We start from the raw sequence: 20,000 nt of genomic DNA, 5'->3' as shown, positions 1-20,000 counted from the left end.
TGGAGAACCACAGACAAGACAACATAGACACTGAAGATGAACATCTGGAGAACCACAGACAAGAATAACATCTGGAGAACCACAGACAAGACAACATAGACACTGAAGAATAACATCTGGAGAACCACAGTGAAGACGTCATAGACACTGACGATGAACATCTGGAGAACCACAGACGAAAAGAACATCTGGAGAACCACAGAGAAGACATCATAGACACTGACAATGAACATCTGGAGAACCACAGACGAAAAGAACATCTGGAGAACCACAGACAAGAATAACATCTGGAGAACCACAGACAAGACAACATAGACACTGAAGATGAACATCTGGAGAACCACAGACAAGAAGAACATCTGGAGAACCACAGACAAGACAACATAGACACTGAAGATGAACATCTGGAGAACCACAGACAAGAATAACATCTGGAGAACCACAGTGAAGACGTCATAGACACTAAAGACAACCATCTGGAGAACCACAGACGAGAAGAACATCTAGAGAAACACAGAGAAGACATCATAGACTCTGAAGACAACCATCTGGAGAACCACAGACAAGAAGAACATCTGGAGAACCACAGACAAGACAACATAGACACTGAAGATGAACATCTGGAGAACCACAGACAAGAAGAACATGTAGAAAACCACAGAGAAGACATCATAGACTCTGAAGACAACCATCCAAAGAACCACAAACAAGAACATCTGGAGAACCACAGAGAAGACATCATAGACACTGACGATGAACATCTGGAGAACCACAGACAAAAAGAACATCTGGAGAACCACAGACAAGAATAACATCTGGAGAACCACAGTGAAGACGTCATAGACACTGAAGACAACCATCTGGAGAACCACAGACGAGAAGAACATCTGGAGAAGCGTGGAGAAGAAGAGCAGTGTTCAGTGGAGAACAGCGAGCATCAGGACCCCAGTTGAGTTCAGGTGTAGGAGAACACAGACACTCCTTGTGGGCTTGTGTGGTTCTTGTGACCCCCTCAGAGTGTTGCCCATCTCTGCTACTGCTCAGTGTGTGGATGATGTTCTGCTGTGGAACGACAAACTAACCAATCACAGCTCAAAGAAGGCAGAGATTCAGGTCACGCCCACTGATTGCATAATCACCACCGCCCAATGGCAGCTCGAAGGTGTGTAGGAATCTGTAATGTGGTTAGATGAGCTGCTCCACACCGCTGAACCTGACTAAAGCCACCAGCACAGTTTAGCTCAAACTAACATCATTTCCAGAGTATGTTGAGGCCTTAAAGCGGAGATATCATGCAGAAATACTTTAATGTGGGGTTTAAACACAGTAGTGTGTGTGAATTTCTCCAGCAGCTCTAATGATCAACATGAATTAATTGTATTTTTAATAATCAGACTTGATGAAAACACTCTGACTGACACTTACTGATATTAAAAGAGGATCTGATTGAGATTACTGTATATATATATATATATATAAATATGAGACACCAAGATACTCTGATGTCTTTGACAACACACGCATGGGCTGACTCCACACCTCACCAGGTGGGAATGCGGGAAAGCCAGCTCCTCTCTGTTATTTACATGTGAAGCCCCTCCCACAACCCTCTGTTCACTCTGAATGGTCACTTCAAAGTGTGAATGTTCTAAATCAACCCAAGTGACCTTCTCTATCATGTCTGATCATCTGAAATGCCTCAGTGCGACTGCTACAATGGTCCCTCAGGAATAGACATAATCAGATTAACAGATGCAGATCTTCAGGTATCTGTTGAACCACTGCTGAGGGTGTGCCTTACCCAGGGGCTTCCATTCCAATGCCCTATAGGCAGAAACTCCTCAGAATGTAGCTTGACACTAATGCAAATGCCTTGTGTTATTCACACACACCCCTGCTTGAAATGTTGGTCGTTTACCTGAGTGTACAGGTGCTTCTGCTCTGTTTTATCAGACGTTAAACTTGTCTTCTAAGCTCAGCTTAACTCAGTGGTGATGTGTTTAATGAATGATTCTCTTGATCTGGATAAACATCAGCTGTTTAATAATGACAGTGCTCAGTTCCTCAACCATCGTCCACTAAAACATCTGCTATATGATACAGCTGATTATAGTGTGTCAGACGTGGTTTTAGCAGCGTGCCTTTAATGTTTTGATTGTGTATGTCATTTATTATAAAATATAATAGTGATGAAAGCCCAAATATCTGCTGTGGTTTACCAATTTAGTGAGTCTGGATGATTTTAAAAGTGACTTTTGGAAGCAGTTTGGATGGAAGTCAGTGTAGGAATAGTGTGTATGGGTGTTTCCCAGTGCTGGAAGGGTATCCGCTGTGTAAAACATATGCTGGAATAGTTGGCGGTTCATTCCGCCTATGGTGACCCCTGATTAAGGAACACTATGTTTCAGAGATCCGCTTGATCCAGTAGAGTCATGGAGACGTTCACTGGACAGTGTGTCAAACGCTTTATTAGAAAACAGCCGTAAACCACAGACATTCAATCAACAGACTTCAGTACAGACAGATGAGGAGGTAAAGAGGACAGTGCAGGTCTGAGTAGACTGAGGAAACAGCAGATCACCCATCATCGTCATCATCATCATTATTAAAGACGTGTTCACATTTCCACCACCCGGATATAAAGCCCGAGGAGGACCGAGAGTCTCTGAGGTCTTCAGAATGCTGATTTTCATTAATCATCAAAGCTTTCTTCAACATATCCTTCACTGTGTTCTGGATCCACCTGAGGGAGAGCTAATAATGCTGACTCCGCTATTAGACCAAGCTCAGGAGTGATTCCAGAGAACATCTCGATGCATTCAGGAGATCTCAGAGCGGATGCAGACTCATCCTCCCCTGCAGCAGGCGTGGGCGACCCTGCAGAGCTCTGCTCCAACACTAGTCACACACAGCTGATCCGGTCTGCATTAGACAGCCACACTCAGGGGTGTTTGATTAGGGTTGGAGATGAACTCTGCAGGGATCAAGTTTGCCCATCCCTGCCCTACACCCTGATCCCCATGATGGACCGCTCCGGCTCCTCTCAGACTGGTCCAGATGGACTCTGTGTGGGTTTGCTCTTCTCCTCAGACGGACTCTCTGTGCTGTTCTCCAGCTCCTGCAGTCGAGTCCGGATCTCCTCCACCGCGGCCTGTAGTCTCTGCAGCTCCTCGATCCTGCTCCTCAGCTCCTGCAGGTCCGCGCTCCGCTTCTCTGCGTCCTCCGTCCTCCGCTCCTCCAGGGCTCGGTGCTGGGACACCAGCGCGTCCAGCGTGCTGCTGATGTCGGTGAGCTGCTGGCTGTCCTCTGCGGTCTTCAGCCGGAGCTCCAGCTTGAGCAGGCCGTCAGTGAGCCGGGTGTCCAGGCTGTGGAGGGCGTCTGAGAGCTGGTCCTGCTTGAGGATGAAGCTCTGGGCCTGGTCTGCGGAGGTCTGAGCGCTGGAGCGGGCCTCAGACGCCTCCTTTCTCAGACTGCCCACGGTGCTCTGTATGAGCGTCCGCATGGCCTTGATCTCCTCCGACACTGATTGCACCTCCCGGTTCCTGGTCTGCAGTTCGGCGCTGACTGCGGAGATCTGCTCCCGGAGGACGGCTGCGTTCCCCTCGGACACCTCATTAGCGGTGTTGAGGACGGTGATAGCGCTGCTGATGGTGTTCAGCTGCTGTGTGAGGGCCGCCGGGACGTCCTGCTTCTCCAGACGGGCCCTCAGCTCCTGCAGATCCTCCTTAAAGCTCTGCTGTTCTCGGGTCAGCTGCTCCAGGCGCTCCTCCACAGGGTGGCTCCGCTGGGACAGCCGCTCCTCCAGCAGGGCGATCTCCCTCCCGCGGGCATCCGTCTGCTCCTGCAGGCGCAGCGAGAGCTCCGGGACGGTCTTCTTCTGCAGGCCCTGCAGCGTGTCCTCCAGGCGCCGGGTGCTGAGCTCCCCCTGCTGGACGGAGCGGCTGGTGCGGTCCAGATCAGAGCGGGTCAGGGCCACTGCGTCCTCCAGACCCTCCAGAGACGCCTTCAGGGAGCGCAGCTGCACACACACACACACACACACAGAGAGATGAGGAGAGGAACGCTCAGATATGCAGAATACTCAACAGTGTAACACACACACACACATAGAGCAGCAGATATATCAGAAAACTCCTCTGTGTTGCTCACGGTCAGCTCTATACCGAGCTTTACTCTGAGAAACTGACCGGCTCATGGCAGAACTTTCACATCGTCTGTATGGGAAGTGCACAGTGGCAGCAGCGTGACCAGTGGATCTACAAACGGGTGTCTCCAGACCTGTTCCTCAAGACCTCAGCGCTGCAGGCTTACAGAAACACTGAGCATCCAGATAATCAGGTTTAACAGAGTCAGCAGGAGCGCGTGCACTGATCTGGCTGTTCTCTTAGGCGGAGTGAAGATGAGGAGCAGAGCAGCCCAAAACACAGCCCAGAACTCAATAGCTGAGCTGCTGGGCGGAGCATAGAGCCCTGTCAGCCAATCACAGGCCAACACATGCTCCTCACAGCCTGCAGCTCCAGCGGTGTTCATTTGAGCTGAATATAATGCATCTCTCTCATGTGTACAGATGACAGATCATCATTACACCGCTCTGATGATCTAATACACTAATAATATTGCTTTTAAAGCATGGAAACCTCAAATTTACTGTGGTTTTACAACACTAATCCTAGTTTCAGCATATCATTTGTAGTAAAACCACTGAAAGATTGTTTAACTTCAGTGGAAACATCACTTTTACTATGGTAAAACCATGGTAATACCACATTTACTATGATAATAACACCGAAACATCACTTTTACTGTGATCAAACCACAAAAATATCACTTTTACTCTTATAATACCACTAAAACATCACTTTTACTATGATAAAACCAGGGTAATGCCACATTTACTCTAATATTAGCACTGAAACATCACTTTTACTGTACTTAAACCACAGAAACATCACTTTTACTATGATAAAACCATGGTAATACCACATTTACTCTAATATTAGCACAGAAATCTTACTTTTACTGTAATTAAACCACTGAAACGTCACTTTTACTGTAATTAAACCACTGAAACGTCACTTTTACTGTAATTAAACCACAAAAACATCACTTTTACTGTAATTAAACCACAAAAACATCACTTTTACTATGGTAAAACCACTGAAACATCACTTATACTATGGTAAAACCACTGAAACATCACTTATACTATGGTAAAACCACTGAAACATCACTTTTACTATGGTAAAACCACTGAAACATCACTTTTACTATGGTAAAACCACAGAAACATCACTTATACTATGGTAAAACCACTGAAACATCACTTTTACTATGGTAAAACCACAGAAACATCACTTATACTATGGTAAAACCACAGAAACATCACTTTTACTATGGTAAAACCACTGAAACATCACTTTTACTATGGTAAAACCACTGAAACATCACTTTTACTATGGTAAAACCACTGAAACATCACTTTTACTGTAATTAAACCACAGAAACATCACTTTCACTATGGTAAAACCACAGAAACATCACTTTTACTATGGTAAAACCACTGAAACGTCACTTTTAACGTAATTAAACCACAGACACATCACTTTTACTATGGTAAAACCACTGAAACGTCACTTTTACTGTTATTAAACCACAGGAACATCACTTTCACTATGGTAAAACCACTGAAACGTCACTTTTACTATGGTAAAACCATGGTAATGCCACATTTACTCTAATATTAGCACAGAAACATCACTTTTACTGTAATAACACCACTGAAACATCAGTTTTACTATAATTAAACCACAGAAACATCACTTTTACTATGGTAAAACCACTGAAACGTCACTTTTAAAGTAATTAAACCAAAGAAACATCACTTTTACTATGGTAAAACCACTGAAACGTCACTTTTACTATGGTAAAACCATGGTAATGCCACATTTACTCTAATATTAGCACAGAAACATCACTTTTACTGTAATAACACCACTGAAACATCAGTTTTACTATAATTAAACCACAGAAACATCACTTTTACTATGGTAAAACCACTGAAACATCACTTTTACTGTAATTAAACCACTTTTACCACTGTGATACCACAGAAATATAATTTTAACTCTATAATAAACCCCCATTTACTACACTAAAACCACATTTACTCGTCACTTTATTATCACTTTACACTTTACATCACTGTAATGAAGCACCTTTATTGTAATGGAAGCCCTTTGACAGTAGTGACCGCCCTTTTACTGTAGTGATACCGTGGTAATTTCGTCTCCGGACCCCTCACCTGCTCCAGGGCCTCCTCCAGCTCCTGCGCTGCCCCCGAACACCTCCCCAGGGCCTGCTCGTGCCCGCTGCTCGTGCGTCGGATGTCCTCCAGCTCCAGGTGCACAAATACAGCTGCGAGCGCGACCACGGCCGCCACGGGCACGAGCACCATCAGCGCGCGCGCTCCTCCGCCGCCCCCGGAGCTCTTCGCCGCAGCTTTACCGGCTCTCGGGCTGTTCTTGCCGGACTCCTCGGGCGCGGGTCCCCCGCTGGAGGCCGAGTTGCTCTTGTTTTTGTTCTTCCCGGTCATCTTACCGTGAGTGAGTGCGCGCGCATTACCGGCCCCGCGGAACCGGAGAGAGAGATGGCTTGAACTCCCGGAGAGAGAGAGTTGGAGAAGTGAAGAAGAGTTTCTGTGGTGGTGATGATGACGTCAGAGCGATGAAGATGACGTGTTCTGCTGCTCCTCCTCCTTCAGACGTGGCACTGATTTCCCTCAAACATCTGCATCCTCCCAGAACCGGTTTCTCACACACACACACACACACACACACACTTACAGCAACTTTTTTTCGTATAAAGTATTCACTTTATCATGTTTGAAAGCTGTTTTATGCTTATGTTTATGTGTTAATTGATGTTTGTGTGCAGTTTCAGAGTGTGTGTGTGTGTGTGTGTGTGTGTGTGTGTGCTGCTGCTTCATTAGTGCTGTGTAAAGAGTGTGTTTTAGATTCAGGTTAATGAGAAGTCTTCACATTAGTGTTGAGTTCATCTTCAGTAACACTATATTACAGCAGTGTCATCACTGACGACACATTACGAGTCTTCATCAAGTAAAAGTGTTCAATAAATATATCTGTATAGTGATTAAACTGTGGATATTCAGTGTTTTATTGATCATATTTCCCGTATTTGTTCCTCAATGAATTGTTCACTACACTTAGTGAGTTTGTGGTCAGTCTGATGGGTTAATTTAGATTTGTACAGCATTTTAGTGTCAGGTTTTTCTGTTGTGTGTTCATTTATTGGTGCTGCTTCATGTATGTTCATGTTTAGATTGACTGTATAAAGGAGTTTAATGTTTAAAGACACAGCTGACGCCAAATCTACAGTTCCTTCATCATTTCTTCATCCTTTACTTCTGTCAAACCTTTATGAGTGTCTGTCCTCTGTTCTATTAAATATAAGATGTTTCGAAGAATGCTGGAAACCGGTAACCATTGACTTCCATAGTATTTGTTTGTCCTGCTGTAGAAGTGAATGGTTACAGATGTCCAGCATTCTTCAAAATATCTTCCTTTATGTTCAACAGAAGAAAGACACTCATAAAGGTTTTGTCACGGTCACCATCATTCCAGCCTGTGCAGATCGCTGGTACACACACAGATCGCTAACGGACTACACATCCACCATTTCAAGAACTACAAGTCCGGTCATGCACCACACACACACACCGGTTCCTGATACCACTTGATTACACTCACACAGCTGAAGCTGCCTCTCGAAGACGGATTAGTTAGACTATTTATACAGCACACTAACATACAGACTCCACATTACAGTACATTTACTCTCGCTCACTGCATTTTTAACAACACGTATCAGGCTAGAAAACAGCCATCATGTCACTAAATAATGTGGAAATAAATGCATTTATCATATTTGGCATTATACACACATAAACCTAAATACAATAAAAATATTAGCATGCCAAAACACAAAAGTTGTTTAAAAAAAGGGATTTATTTATTATTTTATTTAAACTAAACTAAACTAAAACAGATGTGTTTCTGTTTGCAGGTGTTCACCACCACTACTGATGAGTTTGTGTTTGATTATTACGTCTTTACTGAATAAATGCTCATTTTAATGAGTCTGACTCATTTTAAATGGCCACTTTTAAAGGAAAGTGTGTGTGTGTGCATCTGTTGTGTGAAACATATGCTGGAAGAGTTGGTGGTTCATTCCGCTGTGGTGACCCCTGATAAACCAAAGGCTAAATGAAGGAGAATGAATTAATAATAATACCTTTTAATAATAATGCACTTTTTCCAGTGTTAGGTTGCTGCTGGAAGGGCATCCGCTGTGTAAAACATGCTGGAATAGTTGGCGGTTCATTCCTCTGTGGCAACCGCTGATTATTAAAGGGACTAAGCTGAAGGAGAATGAATGATTTTCTAAAAACTAAAGCTTCATAATTTTGACAAAATGTGTGTTTTGTGTTCCTAATAAAACAGTATTAATAGTTTAAAACAATTAGTTTTAATCAAAATATGTGTGTGTACTTCATAACTACAGCTACTTTCCATTTATTTGAGTTTTAAGTCAATTTAACTTTAAAAAAATTCCTTAATAGGGGGTCAAAACTAAACTAGAATACGGAAGCTAACTCTGTAAAATCATTATATTCACAATAATAATAACTGAAGTAATATTTTCCAGTGACGTTCGCGCCGTCAGCATCGCTGCTGGCCAATCGGGGCCGCCTCGCCGCTAAGCCCCGCCCCTGTCCTACAGTCTGAGCGCGCCCGCGGGAGTTATGCTGCCGAGGCTCACATTAAATCTGCAAGAATGAGCGACAAACCCTGCGAGCCGAGCTGGGAGCAGATCGTCAACCGCTGGAGCTTCGATTTCTACGCGTTCCAGGCCTTCAGCGCGTTCAGGAATGGAGATTACACGGCCTTCACACACTTCATCAACATCATCGAGAGTAAGTTCGGGGGCGCGAGAGTCAGCTAGCATTAGCTCTTCAGCTAAACACACAAACTCTTCCTGAACACGGGCTCTGTCTCATTCACTCGCTCACTGAGCACAATATAGTGCACTGCAGACGAGGGGACTGCGTTAGGAAAGAGCCAGGCGAATGTGGACCAGAATACTGTAATATATATCAGCAGATTATGAGTTTGACGTCAGTGTTAATATTACACTCTTACATCTATTATTTGATACCAAAGAGTGCAAAATTAACCTGAATACAAGATATAAAGATATAAATAGTGTATAAATGTGTGACCATGAAGCATAAATCAGTGTTATAATGCACATGTGTGATTGTAGGAACAGTAAACAACACATTGTATGGGTTAAAACTCTGTATGTAATATTAAGTAAACAAATATAGACCATATCGAACTCTTTCATAACTGTAACAAGAGGCAATTCAATCATAACGTCATGTTAAACTGCTCTCATAACATTATTGATCAATATGAGGCAGTTTTTGGATTCTGAGAAGCTCTAGGAGTTATGAATGTGAAACAGGAAGTATGTCAGGGGGCTGTTCCAGAAAGCAGGTTATGTGACATACCCGGGTAAGTTTGAGAGTAAGTAGTTGGATAACCTCAACTTTGGTTCCAAAATCGGAGGTAACTTCTGGGTATGTTAAGTAGCCATAGCAACTTACTCTCTGAAGATAACCTGCTCCGGAGCAGGTTATGTTCAGAGAGTAAGTTGCTATGTTTCAGAGTTTGTCTGTTTCAGAGAGTTTACTGAGCATTGCGTGCTCTTTTGATGAGAATATTAATGGATGTGGACGCACAGATACAAGTTTTTTTGTTGTGAGAGGGTTATAAGTGCATAGTTTTTTTCATAACCAAATTCATAATGTTAATGTATTTAACAAACCTTTTTGAAATCAAATGTGACAAACCGCGGGTCTGCGCTTACCATAAAAAACATTCAGTGCAGCTCTTTGTATTCGCATCAGGGCATTTTAGGCAACTGTACAATGTGGCAGTCTGACCACCTGTACAGTACGCCTGGCACTGAACTGATTTTTACACTTTTGTACAGTTCCTTGGTCATACATTACTGCGTATCATTACACTGATGATTCAGAGCACGGGAATAGTGTAGTGGACAGTGCGTCGATAAAGAACAACGGAGCGCACAACGGAGCGAGTTCGAATCTCACTTACAGATATTGATTTATAATACAAATATAGTAAAAAAAACTATAAAGCAAAAGTTGCTTAACACAATGTTTATTTTTATTATATTTGTATTATAAAATAGAATCATTACTGGGCACTACATTGTTACTTGCTGGAGGACAAAAGATACCCTTTTCTGCCTTATACGATGACACGTACCTGCAGCCTGACCCAGAGGAAATCTCAGTGACCCAAGCAGACAAAACAGATGGAAGAGTGCTAAGAAAAATATAATTAGTCAAAAAACTGTTTAATCAAATAGTTTGGTCTGTTAATTTCTTAATTTCCTGAAATAAAATGAATGATTTTGTACACTGCTTTATACACACACCTTTTAACGTGTAACATATTTTTCATATACATTTCTCACCTTAAGTTGATGCTCATGTGACTTTATCTTTGAAGATGGACCTTATACAGCTACTTTAGAATTTAAATATGTAGATAAAAGATTTTGTGATCCAAGAGTAATATTCAAATATGGAAAAGTGCAGAAAATTCTTACACTGCTTGTTAGTTGAGGCAGAAGGAACTTTGTCTGCATGCAAAATAAAAAGAACCTAAAGCTATCTGACAACAATCACTTACAACAGTGACAGAGTGTGTGGTTTAAGTCAAAAACTCCTTTATTATAAAATCCTTTATTTAAAAGCTTTTATTATAGGACACAGCAGTTAGACAGGCCTCTTTCTATTAGCTGCATGGCAGAAAGAATATTCTAGAGTGTTAAATAAAGAGCTCCAGTAATTAAATATTACCTTTTATGATAATGTTTCTGTGTTTAATGACTTTGGACAGAGTTCTAGCTCCAGAAAGATTACAATTTCTATAAGCCTTATTAGTCAATACACATATTGTGGCCTTAAGAAATTAATGGCAAGAAAAATAAATGCATGAATGGTTACACAACATACTCAAAAAGGATGTTAAAGAGTAGTTTAATTTATCATTACAATAAAATGGAAGGTGGCATGTGTAATTTAATGAACTAATAAAGTTTCTCATTATTTATTTTTTATTTTCTTATCTATTTATTTATCTTATTCTATATTTCTCTCCTTCGTTGAAGCAGATGTGTAATCTCTGTGTTTAAAACCTCCAGCTTCGCCTCTGTAAAGTGCGTTGCCCTTTTTTCTCACCGTGACTTTCTATGGTGACTCGTGAATTCGGCGATCTACTGAAAATGCCTTCAGGTGTGTGCCGTGCACGCGCATTAACCCGCGGTTATCTTCAGGAGGTTGATTTAACTAACTCTTGTCACCTGTTTTGGAACCAACATACTCGCGGTAAGCAGGTTTTGGGTAAATCAACCGAGAGTTTAGGTTTTAGCAGATGGTAAGTTAACCCTGCTTTCTGGAATACCCCCCAGGTCAAATGTTTTTGTTTACATCCTTCAAAATGGCCTATAGAGAGAGACCCCTCACTGCAGAGGCTCCTCTTCTTCTTCTGTGTGCAGGTGTGGTGGTCAGGCCGGTGGACGGACACCCTGACATGATCCCGCAGCTGCGCCTCATGCAGTTTCTGTCCAGGATCAACAACGGGGACAAGCTGGGTGAGTGAATGTCGGAGACGCGCGCAGTTTCTGAGCTGCACATGTGCTGTGTGTGAGATGATGTGTGTGTGTGCTGCAGATCTGACCTTCGAGGAGCCCAAGACCCCTCTGGAGTCGGCTCTGGACGTGCTGGAGAGCATCTGCAGAGACATGAGCGTCCCGCACCCAGAGCAGCAGCTCATACGCCACGCCATCAGCGAGATGGTGAGTGTGTGTGCGTGTTGGGACTGGGAGTCAATTGCTAAAAGATTTGATTCTTTGATTCAGAATGGTTCTGATACCATTGTGTGTGTGTGTGTGTGTGTGTGTGTGTGTGTGTGTGCAGCTGGTGATGGTGTGTATCAGGAGCGGTGAGTTCGAGAAGGCTGAGGAGATGCTCAAACACTTCAGCTCCTCGTCAGACTCTGCTGGGAAGGTGAGTTCCTCCTGTCAGCTTCAGCTCAGGTGTGTTTGTGTAGCGCTTTCACAGTTATGATGGTTTTAAAGCAGCTTTACGAGGATATCGAGCTATCGATATGATTCCCCAAGGGGATACGGCATTATCAATATGGTTAGATTCCACACATGAGTATTCTGCATGACAACAGACCACCCCGAGGCAGCACGCAAGCTCCACTTGCACAGGTGAATAATTCACTTCATGAGTCATACAAAAGATTTGTTCAAAATTGATGAATGGTTCAAGAACGACCCATCACTGACACGACATGGAGGATCATGCAGCGCCGGTGTTTTATCCAAATCTGACTCCTCCTCGCATGCACACACGTCACACAGCGCCTGCAGCGGTCACAGCGGTTTATCAGAAACCTTTTATTCATTTTATTTATAGTAGTGTTATCTGACTACTGGATTACATATTGATTACTTTTTATCACACATTTATGGTAGAGTAATCTAACTACTTCTCGATTACCATAAATGTGTAATAAAGTATTTTAAATGTAATCCAGATGTAGTTAGATTACTATAAATGTGTAATAAAGTAATCTAAATGTAATCCAGAAGTAGTTAGATTACCATAAATGTGTAATAAAGTAATCTAAATGTAATCCAGATGTAGTTAGATTACCATAAATGTGTAATAAAAAGTAATCTAAATGTAATCCAGATGTAGTTAGATTACCATAAATGTGTAATAAAGTAATCTAAATGTAATCCAAATGTAGTTAGATTACCATAAATGTGTAATAAAGTAATCTAAATGTAATTCAGATGTAGTTAGATTACCATAAATGTGTAATAAAGTAATCTAAATGTAATCCAGATGTAGTTAGATTACCATAAATGTGTAATAAAGTAATTAAATGTAATCCAGATGTAGTTAGATTACCATAAATGTGTAATAAAGTAATCTAAATGTAATCCAGATGTAGTTAGATTACCATAAATGTGTAATAAAAAGTAATCTAAATGTAATCCAGTAGTCAGATTGCACTACTATAAATGTATAATAAAGTATTTTAAATGTAGAGTAATCTAACTACTTCTGGATTACATTCAGATTACTTTATTACACATTTATGGTAGATTAATCCTACTACTTCTGGATTACATTCAGATTACTTTATAACACATTTATGGTAGTGTAATCTATTTTTGGATTACATTTAGATTACTTTATTATACATTTATGGTAGTGTAATCTAACTACTTCTGGATTACATTTAAAAGATTTTATTACACATTTATGGTAGTGTAATCTAACTACTTCTGGATTACATTTAAAAGATTTTATTACACATTTATGGTAGCGTAATCTAACTACTTCTGGATTATATTCAGATTACTTTATTACACATTTATAGTAGTGTTATCTGACTACTGGATTACATTTAATTACTTTTTATCACACATTTATGGTAGAGTAATCTAACTACTTCTCGATTACCATAAATGTGTAATAAAGTATTTTAAATGTAATCCAGATGTAGTTAGATTACCATAAATGTGTAATAAAAAGTAATCTAAATGTAATCCAGTAGTCAGATTGCACTACTATAAATGTATAATAAAGTATTTTAAATGTAGAGTAATCTAACTACTTCTGGATTACATTCAGATTACTTTATAACCCATTTATGGTTGTGTAATCTGACTATTTCTGGAGTACATTTAGATTACTTTATTACACATTTATGGTCTTGTAATCTGACTACTTCTGTGTTATATTTAGATTACTTTATTACACATATACCAAAGTGTAATCTAACTACTTCTGGAGTACACTGAGATTGCTTTATTACACATTTATAGTATTGTAATCTGACTATTTCTGAATTACAGTTAGATTACTTTATTATACCTTTACGGTAGTGTAATCAAATGTAATCCATAAGTAGTTAGATTACTTTTATAACACATTTATGGTCGTGTAGTCTGACTACTACTGGATTACATTTAGATTACTTTATTTCACGTTTATAGTAGTGTTACCTGACTACTGGATTACATTTAGATTACTTTATTTCACGTTTATAGTAGTGTTACCTGACTACTGGATTACATTTAGATTACTTTATTTCACGTTTATAGTAGTGTTATCTGATTACTGGATTACATTTAGATTACTTTATTTCACGTTTATAGTAATGTTATCTGACTACTGGATTACATTTAGATTACTTTATTTCACGTTTATAGTAATGTTATCTGACTACTGGATTACATTTAGATTACTTTATTTCACGTTTATAGTAGTGTTATCTGACTACTGGATTACATTTAGATTACTTTATTTCACATTTATAGTAGTGTTACCTGACTACTGGATTACATTTAGATTACTTTTTGTCACACGTTTATGGTAGAGTAATCTAACTACTTCTGGATTACCATAAATGTGTAATAAAGTATTTTAAATATAATCCAGAAGTAGTTAGATTGCCATAAATGTGTAATAAAAAGTAATCAATGTAATTCAGTAGTCAGATTACACTACTGTAAATGTGTAATAAAGTATTTTAAATGTAGAGTAATCTAACTACTTCTGGATTACATTCAGATTACTTTATAACACATTTATGGTCGTGTAATCTAACTATTTCTGGAGTACATTTAGATTAATTTATTACACATATATGGTAGTGTAATCTGACTACTGGATTACATTCAGATTACTTTATAACACATTTATGGTAGTGTAATCTGACTATTTTTGGATTACATTTAGATTACTTTATTACACATTTATGGTAGTGTAATCTAACTACTTCTGGATTACATTTAAAAGATTTTATTACACATTTATGGTAGCGTAATCTAACTACTTCTGGATTATATTCAGATTACTTTATTACACATTTATAGTAGTGTTATCTGACTACTGGATTACATTTAATTACTTTTTATCACACATTTATGGTAGAGTAATCTAACTACTTCTCGATTACCATAAATGTGTAATAAAGTATTTTAAATGTAATCCAGATGTAGTTAGATTACCATAAATGTGTAATAAAAAGTAATCTAAATGTAATCCAGTAGTCAGATTGCACTACTATAAATGTATAATAAAGTATTTTAAATGTAGAGTAATCTAACTACTTCTGGATTACATTCAGATTACTTTATAACCCATTTATGGTTGTGTAATCTGACTATTTCTGGAGTACATTTAGATTACTTTATTACACATTTATGGTCTTGTAATCTGACTACTTCTGTGTTATATTTAGATTACTTTATTACACATATACCAAAGTGTAATCTAACTACTTCTGGAGTACACTGAGATTGCTTTATTACACATTTATAGTATTGTAATCTGACTATTTCTGAATTACAGTTAGATTACTTTATTATACCTTTACGGTAGTGTAATCAAATGTAATCCATAAGTAGTTAGATTACTTTTATAACACATTTATGGTCGTGTAGTCTGACTACTACTGGATTACATTTAGATTACTTTATTTCACGTTTATAGTAGTGTTACCTGACTACTGGATTACATTTAGATTACTTTATTTCACGTTTATAGTAGTGTTATCTGACTACTGGATTACATTTAGATTACTTTATTTCACGTTTATAGTAGTGTTATCTGATTACTGGATTACATTTAGATTACTTTATTTCACGTTTATAGTAATGTTATCTGACTACTGGATTACATTTAGATTACTTTATTTCACGTTTATAGTAGTGTTATCTGACTACTGGATTACATTTAGATTACTTTATTTCACATTTATAGTAGTGTTACCTGACTACTGGATTACATTTAGATTACTTTTTGTCACACGTTTATGGTAGAGTAATCTAACTACTTCTGGATTACCATAAATGTGTAATAAAGTATTTTAAATATAATCCAGAAGTAGTTAGATTGCCATAAATGTGTAATAAAAAGTAATCAATGTAATTCAGTAGTCAGATTACACTACTGTAAATGTGTAATAAAGTATTTTAAATGTAGAGTAATCTAACTACTTCTGGATTACATTCAGATTACTTTATAACACATTTATGGTCATGTAATCTAACTATTTCTGGAGTACATTTAGATTAATTTATTACACATATATGGTAGTGTAATCGGACTACTGGATTTCATTTAGATTACTTTGTTATACATTTATGGTAGTGTAATCTGACTACTTCTGGAGTACATTTAGATTAACTTATTACACATATATGGTAGTGTAATTGGACTACTGGATTACATTTAGATTACTTTTACACATTTATGGTAGTGTAATCTAACTACTGAATAACATTTAGATTACTTTATTACACATTTATGGTTGTGTAATCTGACTACTTTTGGATTACATTTAGATTACTTTATTACACATTTATGGCTGTGTAATCTCTGACTACTTCTGGATTACATTAGATTACTTTTATAACACATTTATGGTCTTGTAATCTGACAACTTCTGGATTACATTTAGATTACTTTATTACACATATACCAAAGTGTAATCTAACTACTTCTGGAGTACACTGAGATTGCTTTATTACACATTTATAGTATTGTAGTCTGACTATTTCTGAATTACAGTTAGATTACTTTATTATACCTTTACGGTAGTGTAATCTAATGTAATCCAGAAGTAGTTAGATTACTTTTATAACACATTTATGGTCGTGTAGTCTGACTACTGGATTACAGTTAGATTACTTTATTACACATTTATGGTAGCAATAATGCGCAGGTTAGTGTATACTCCATCAGCTGTGTCTATTATCCTTCATTTCTTCCGCAATTGAAAGCAAGAACGAACATAGAAGCCTTGTCAAATTGACGAGAAGCACCTGAATGTGTTCAAAAGAGTTAAATACGCCAAAATGAGAGGAATTTATACCACATTTCGAAAGTGAAAGCACCTCATATTCACTGATTATACGTTCAGTATTTATTACACGGTCTGTTATTGAAAATTGACTTCAATTCTGATTATATTCTACTCGTTGTATTTATTTATTCATTTATTTTGTTTAGTAGATTGATTTATTTTAGCCTCTTACCTGGAAGACGGGATTTGATGTGTGTGTGTGTGTGTTACTAAAGTGTATAAACGTTAGGTGGTTTAAACCATTATTAAAACTTCAAAAAACAAAAGTACAATTAAAAAAACCTGCATTTGTTTATTAAACATTAGTTTTTCTATTTTAACATCTCGCTGTTAGCTACTCTCTCAACAAGTAACAGTATTAGAATGATAATTAGAATGATGATAATTACGAGGAAAACCCCAGTGTTTAAATTATATTTTGCTCAAAAACTGTGTAATAAAGTAATCTAAATGTAATCCAGATGTAGTTAGATTACCATAAATGTGTAATAAAGTAATCTAAATGTAATCCAGATGTAGTTAGATTACCATAAATGTGTAATAAAGTAATCTAAATGTAATCCAGATGTAGTTAGATTACCATAAATGTGTAATAAAAAGTAATCTAAATGTAATCCAGTAGTCAGATTGCACTACTATAAATGTATAATAAAGTATTTTAAATGTAGAGTAATCTAACTACTTCTGGATTACATTCAGATTACTTTATTACACATTTATGGTAGATTAATCCTACTACTTCTGGATTACATTCAGATTACTTTATAACACATTTATGGTAGTGTAATCTGACTATTTTTGGATTACATTTAGATTACTTTATTATACATTTATGGTAGTGTAATCTAACTACTTCTGGATTACATTTAAAAGATTTTATTACACATTTATGGTAGTGTAATCTAACTACTTCTGGATTACATTTAAAAGATTTTATTACACATTTATGGTAGCGTAATCTAACTACTTCTGGATTATATTCAGATTACTTTATTACACATTTATAGTAGTGTTATCTGACTACTGGATTACATTTAATTACTTTTTATCACACATTTATGGTAGAGTAATCTAACTACTTCTCGATTACCATAAATGTGTAATAAAGTATTTTAAATGTAATCCAGATGTAGTTAGATTACCATAAATGTGTAATAAAAAGTAATCTAAATGTAATCCAGTAGTCAGATTGCACTACTATAAATGTATAATAAAGTATTTTAAATGTAGAGTAATCTAACTACTTCTGGATTACATTCAGATTACTTTACAACCCATTTATGGTTGTGTAATCTGACTATTTCTGGAGTACATTTAGATTACTTTATTACACATTTATGGTCTTGTAATCTGACTACTTCTGTGTTATATTTAGATTACTTTATTACACATATACCAAAGTGTAATCTAACTACTTCTGGAGTACACTGAGATTGCTTTATTACACATTTATAGTATTGTAATCTGACTATTTCTGAATTACAGTTAGATTACTTTATTATACCTTTACGGTAGTGTAATCAAATGTAATCCATAAGTAGTTAGATTACTTTTATAACACATTTATGGTCGTGTAGTCTGACTACTACTGGATTACATTTAGATTACTTTATTTCACGTTTATAGTAGTGTTACCTGACTACTGGATTACATTTAGATTACTTTATTTCACGTTTATAGTAATGTTATCTGACTACTGGAGATTGCTTTATTACACATTTATAGTATTGTAGTCTGACTATTTCTGAATTACAGTTAGATTACTTTATTATACCTTTACGGTAGTGTAATCTAATGTAATCCAGAAGTAGTTAGATTACTTTTATAACACATTTATGGTCGTGTAGTCTGACTACTGGATTACAGTTAGATTACTTTATTACACATTTATGGTAGCAATAATGCGCAGGTTAGTGTATACTCCATCAGCTGTGTCTATTATCCTTCATTTCTTCCGCATATGAAAGCAAGAACGAACATAGAAGCCTTGTCAAATTGACGAGAAGCACCTGAATGTGTTCAAAAGAGTTAAATACGCCAAAATGAGAGGAATTTATACCACATTTCGAAAGTGAAAGCACCTCATATTCACTGATTATACGTTCAGTATTTATTACACGGTCTGTTATTGAAAATTGACTTCAATTCTGATTATATTCTACTCGTTGTATTTATTTATTCATTTATTTTGTTTAGTAGATTGATTTATTTTAGCCTCTTACCTGGAAGACGGGATTTGATGTGTGTGTGTGTGTGTGTTACTAAAGTGTATAAACGTTAGGTGGTTTAAACCATTATTAAAACTTCAAAAAACAAAAGTACAATTAAAAAAACCTGCATTTGTTTATTAAACATTAGTTTTTCTATTTTAACATCTCGCTGTTAGCTACTCTCTCAACAAGTAACAGTATTAGAATGATAATTAGAATGATGATAATTACGAGGAAAACCCCAGTGTTTAAATTATATTTTGCTCAAAAACTGTGTAATAAAGTGTTAATAAAGGCTTTAACTCTCAAATAACCATTTATAGGAAATTACTGAATATATATATATATATATATATATATATATATATATATATATATATATATATATATATATATATATATATGTAGTGTATACCGTCATTCTTCCTAAATAACCCAGATAAGATTTTTTAGCCCCCAGCCCTAGTATTATGTGTATGTGTTGTCCTCAATCCTTCGATGGTCTTGGATCTATAAATGAAAGTTGGTGCTATATTAATAAACAGTGCTTTGAGACAGGAGGAGTTTGTCCTGCAGGTGGTTTGTCAAGCCCACTCATCTGCATGGTATGTGCTGCAGTGTGTGCGTTACTAAACAGATAGGTCTTTAATCTAGTTTTGACCTGAGAGAGTGTGTCTGAACCTCGGACATTATCAGGAAGGCTATTCCAGAGTTTAGG

At 37.4% G+C, this 20,000-nt stretch overlaps 4 protein-coding genes across 23 annotated transcripts in view; 3 read left to right on the top strand and 1 right to left on the bottom strand.

Annotated features, from left to right (window-relative positions):
• Positions 1 to 2,050, top strand: part of ikbip (IKBKB interacting protein) — an 8,731-nt gene extending 6,681 nt beyond the window's left edge. For both annotated transcript variants that reach the window (XM_087247522.1, XM_087247523.1), the window contains exon 4: positions 1 to 2,050. This exon is cut by the window's left edge and continues 1,259 nt beyond it. The gene's annotated coding sequence lies outside the window, so the exon portion shown is untranslated.
• The window catches only part of LOC148682569 (uncharacterized), a 1,090,975-nt gene that overhangs the window by 461,179 nt on the left and 609,796 nt on the right, over positions 1 to 20,000 (top strand). The gene's annotated exons all lie outside the window — the stretch shown is intronic.
• The window catches only part of terf2 (telomeric repeat binding factor 2), a 23,085-nt gene continuing 4,188 nt past the window's right edge, over positions 1,104 to 20,000 (top strand). For 11 of the 18 annotated variants that reach the window (XR_015481770.1, XR_015481768.1, XR_015481769.1 and 8 more), the window contains exons 1-4: positions 8,798 to 8,992; positions 11,674 to 11,769; positions 11,849 to 11,973; positions 12,095 to 12,184. Coding sequence is in view for 14 of the 18 variants with exons in the window: in XM_087246018.1 (XP_087102144.1) it covers positions 8,854 to 8,992; positions 11,674 to 11,769; positions 11,849 to 11,973; positions 12,095 to 12,184 (450 nt within the window). In the remaining 4 variants the exon portion in view is untranslated. Of the gene's footprint in view, positions 1,163 to 8,724; positions 9,562 to 11,586; positions 11,770 to 11,848; positions 11,974 to 12,094; positions 12,185 to 20,000 lie in introns of those variants that run through there. The other 7 variants (XR_015481771.1, XM_087246015.1, XM_087246012.1 and 4 more) reach the window with 2 other exon arrangements.
• ckap4 (cytoskeleton associated protein 4) lies at positions 2,451 to 6,662 on the bottom strand. Its single transcript, NM_213265.1, has 2 exons — positions 6,302 to 6,662; positions 2,451 to 4,018 (listed from the first exon to the last, which is right to left on the bottom strand). The coding sequence occupies exons 1-2, from the start codon at positions 6,590 to 6,592 to the stop codon at positions 3,044 to 3,046; spliced, it is 1,266 nt and encodes a 421-aa protein (NP_998430.1). The 5' UTR covers positions 6,593 to 6,662; the 3' UTR covers positions 2,451 to 3,043.

This window comes from Danio rerio, chromosome 4, assembly GCF_052040795.2.
Source record: "Danio rerio strain M-AB ecotype USA chromosome 4, GRCz13ab, whole genome shotgun sequence".
Lineage (NCBI taxonomy): Eukaryota > Metazoa > Chordata > Actinopteri > Cypriniformes > Danionidae > Danio > Danio rerio.
The sequence above is the reverse complement of the archived record's forward strand: the minus strand, read 5'-3'. Positions and strand labels throughout refer to the sequence as shown.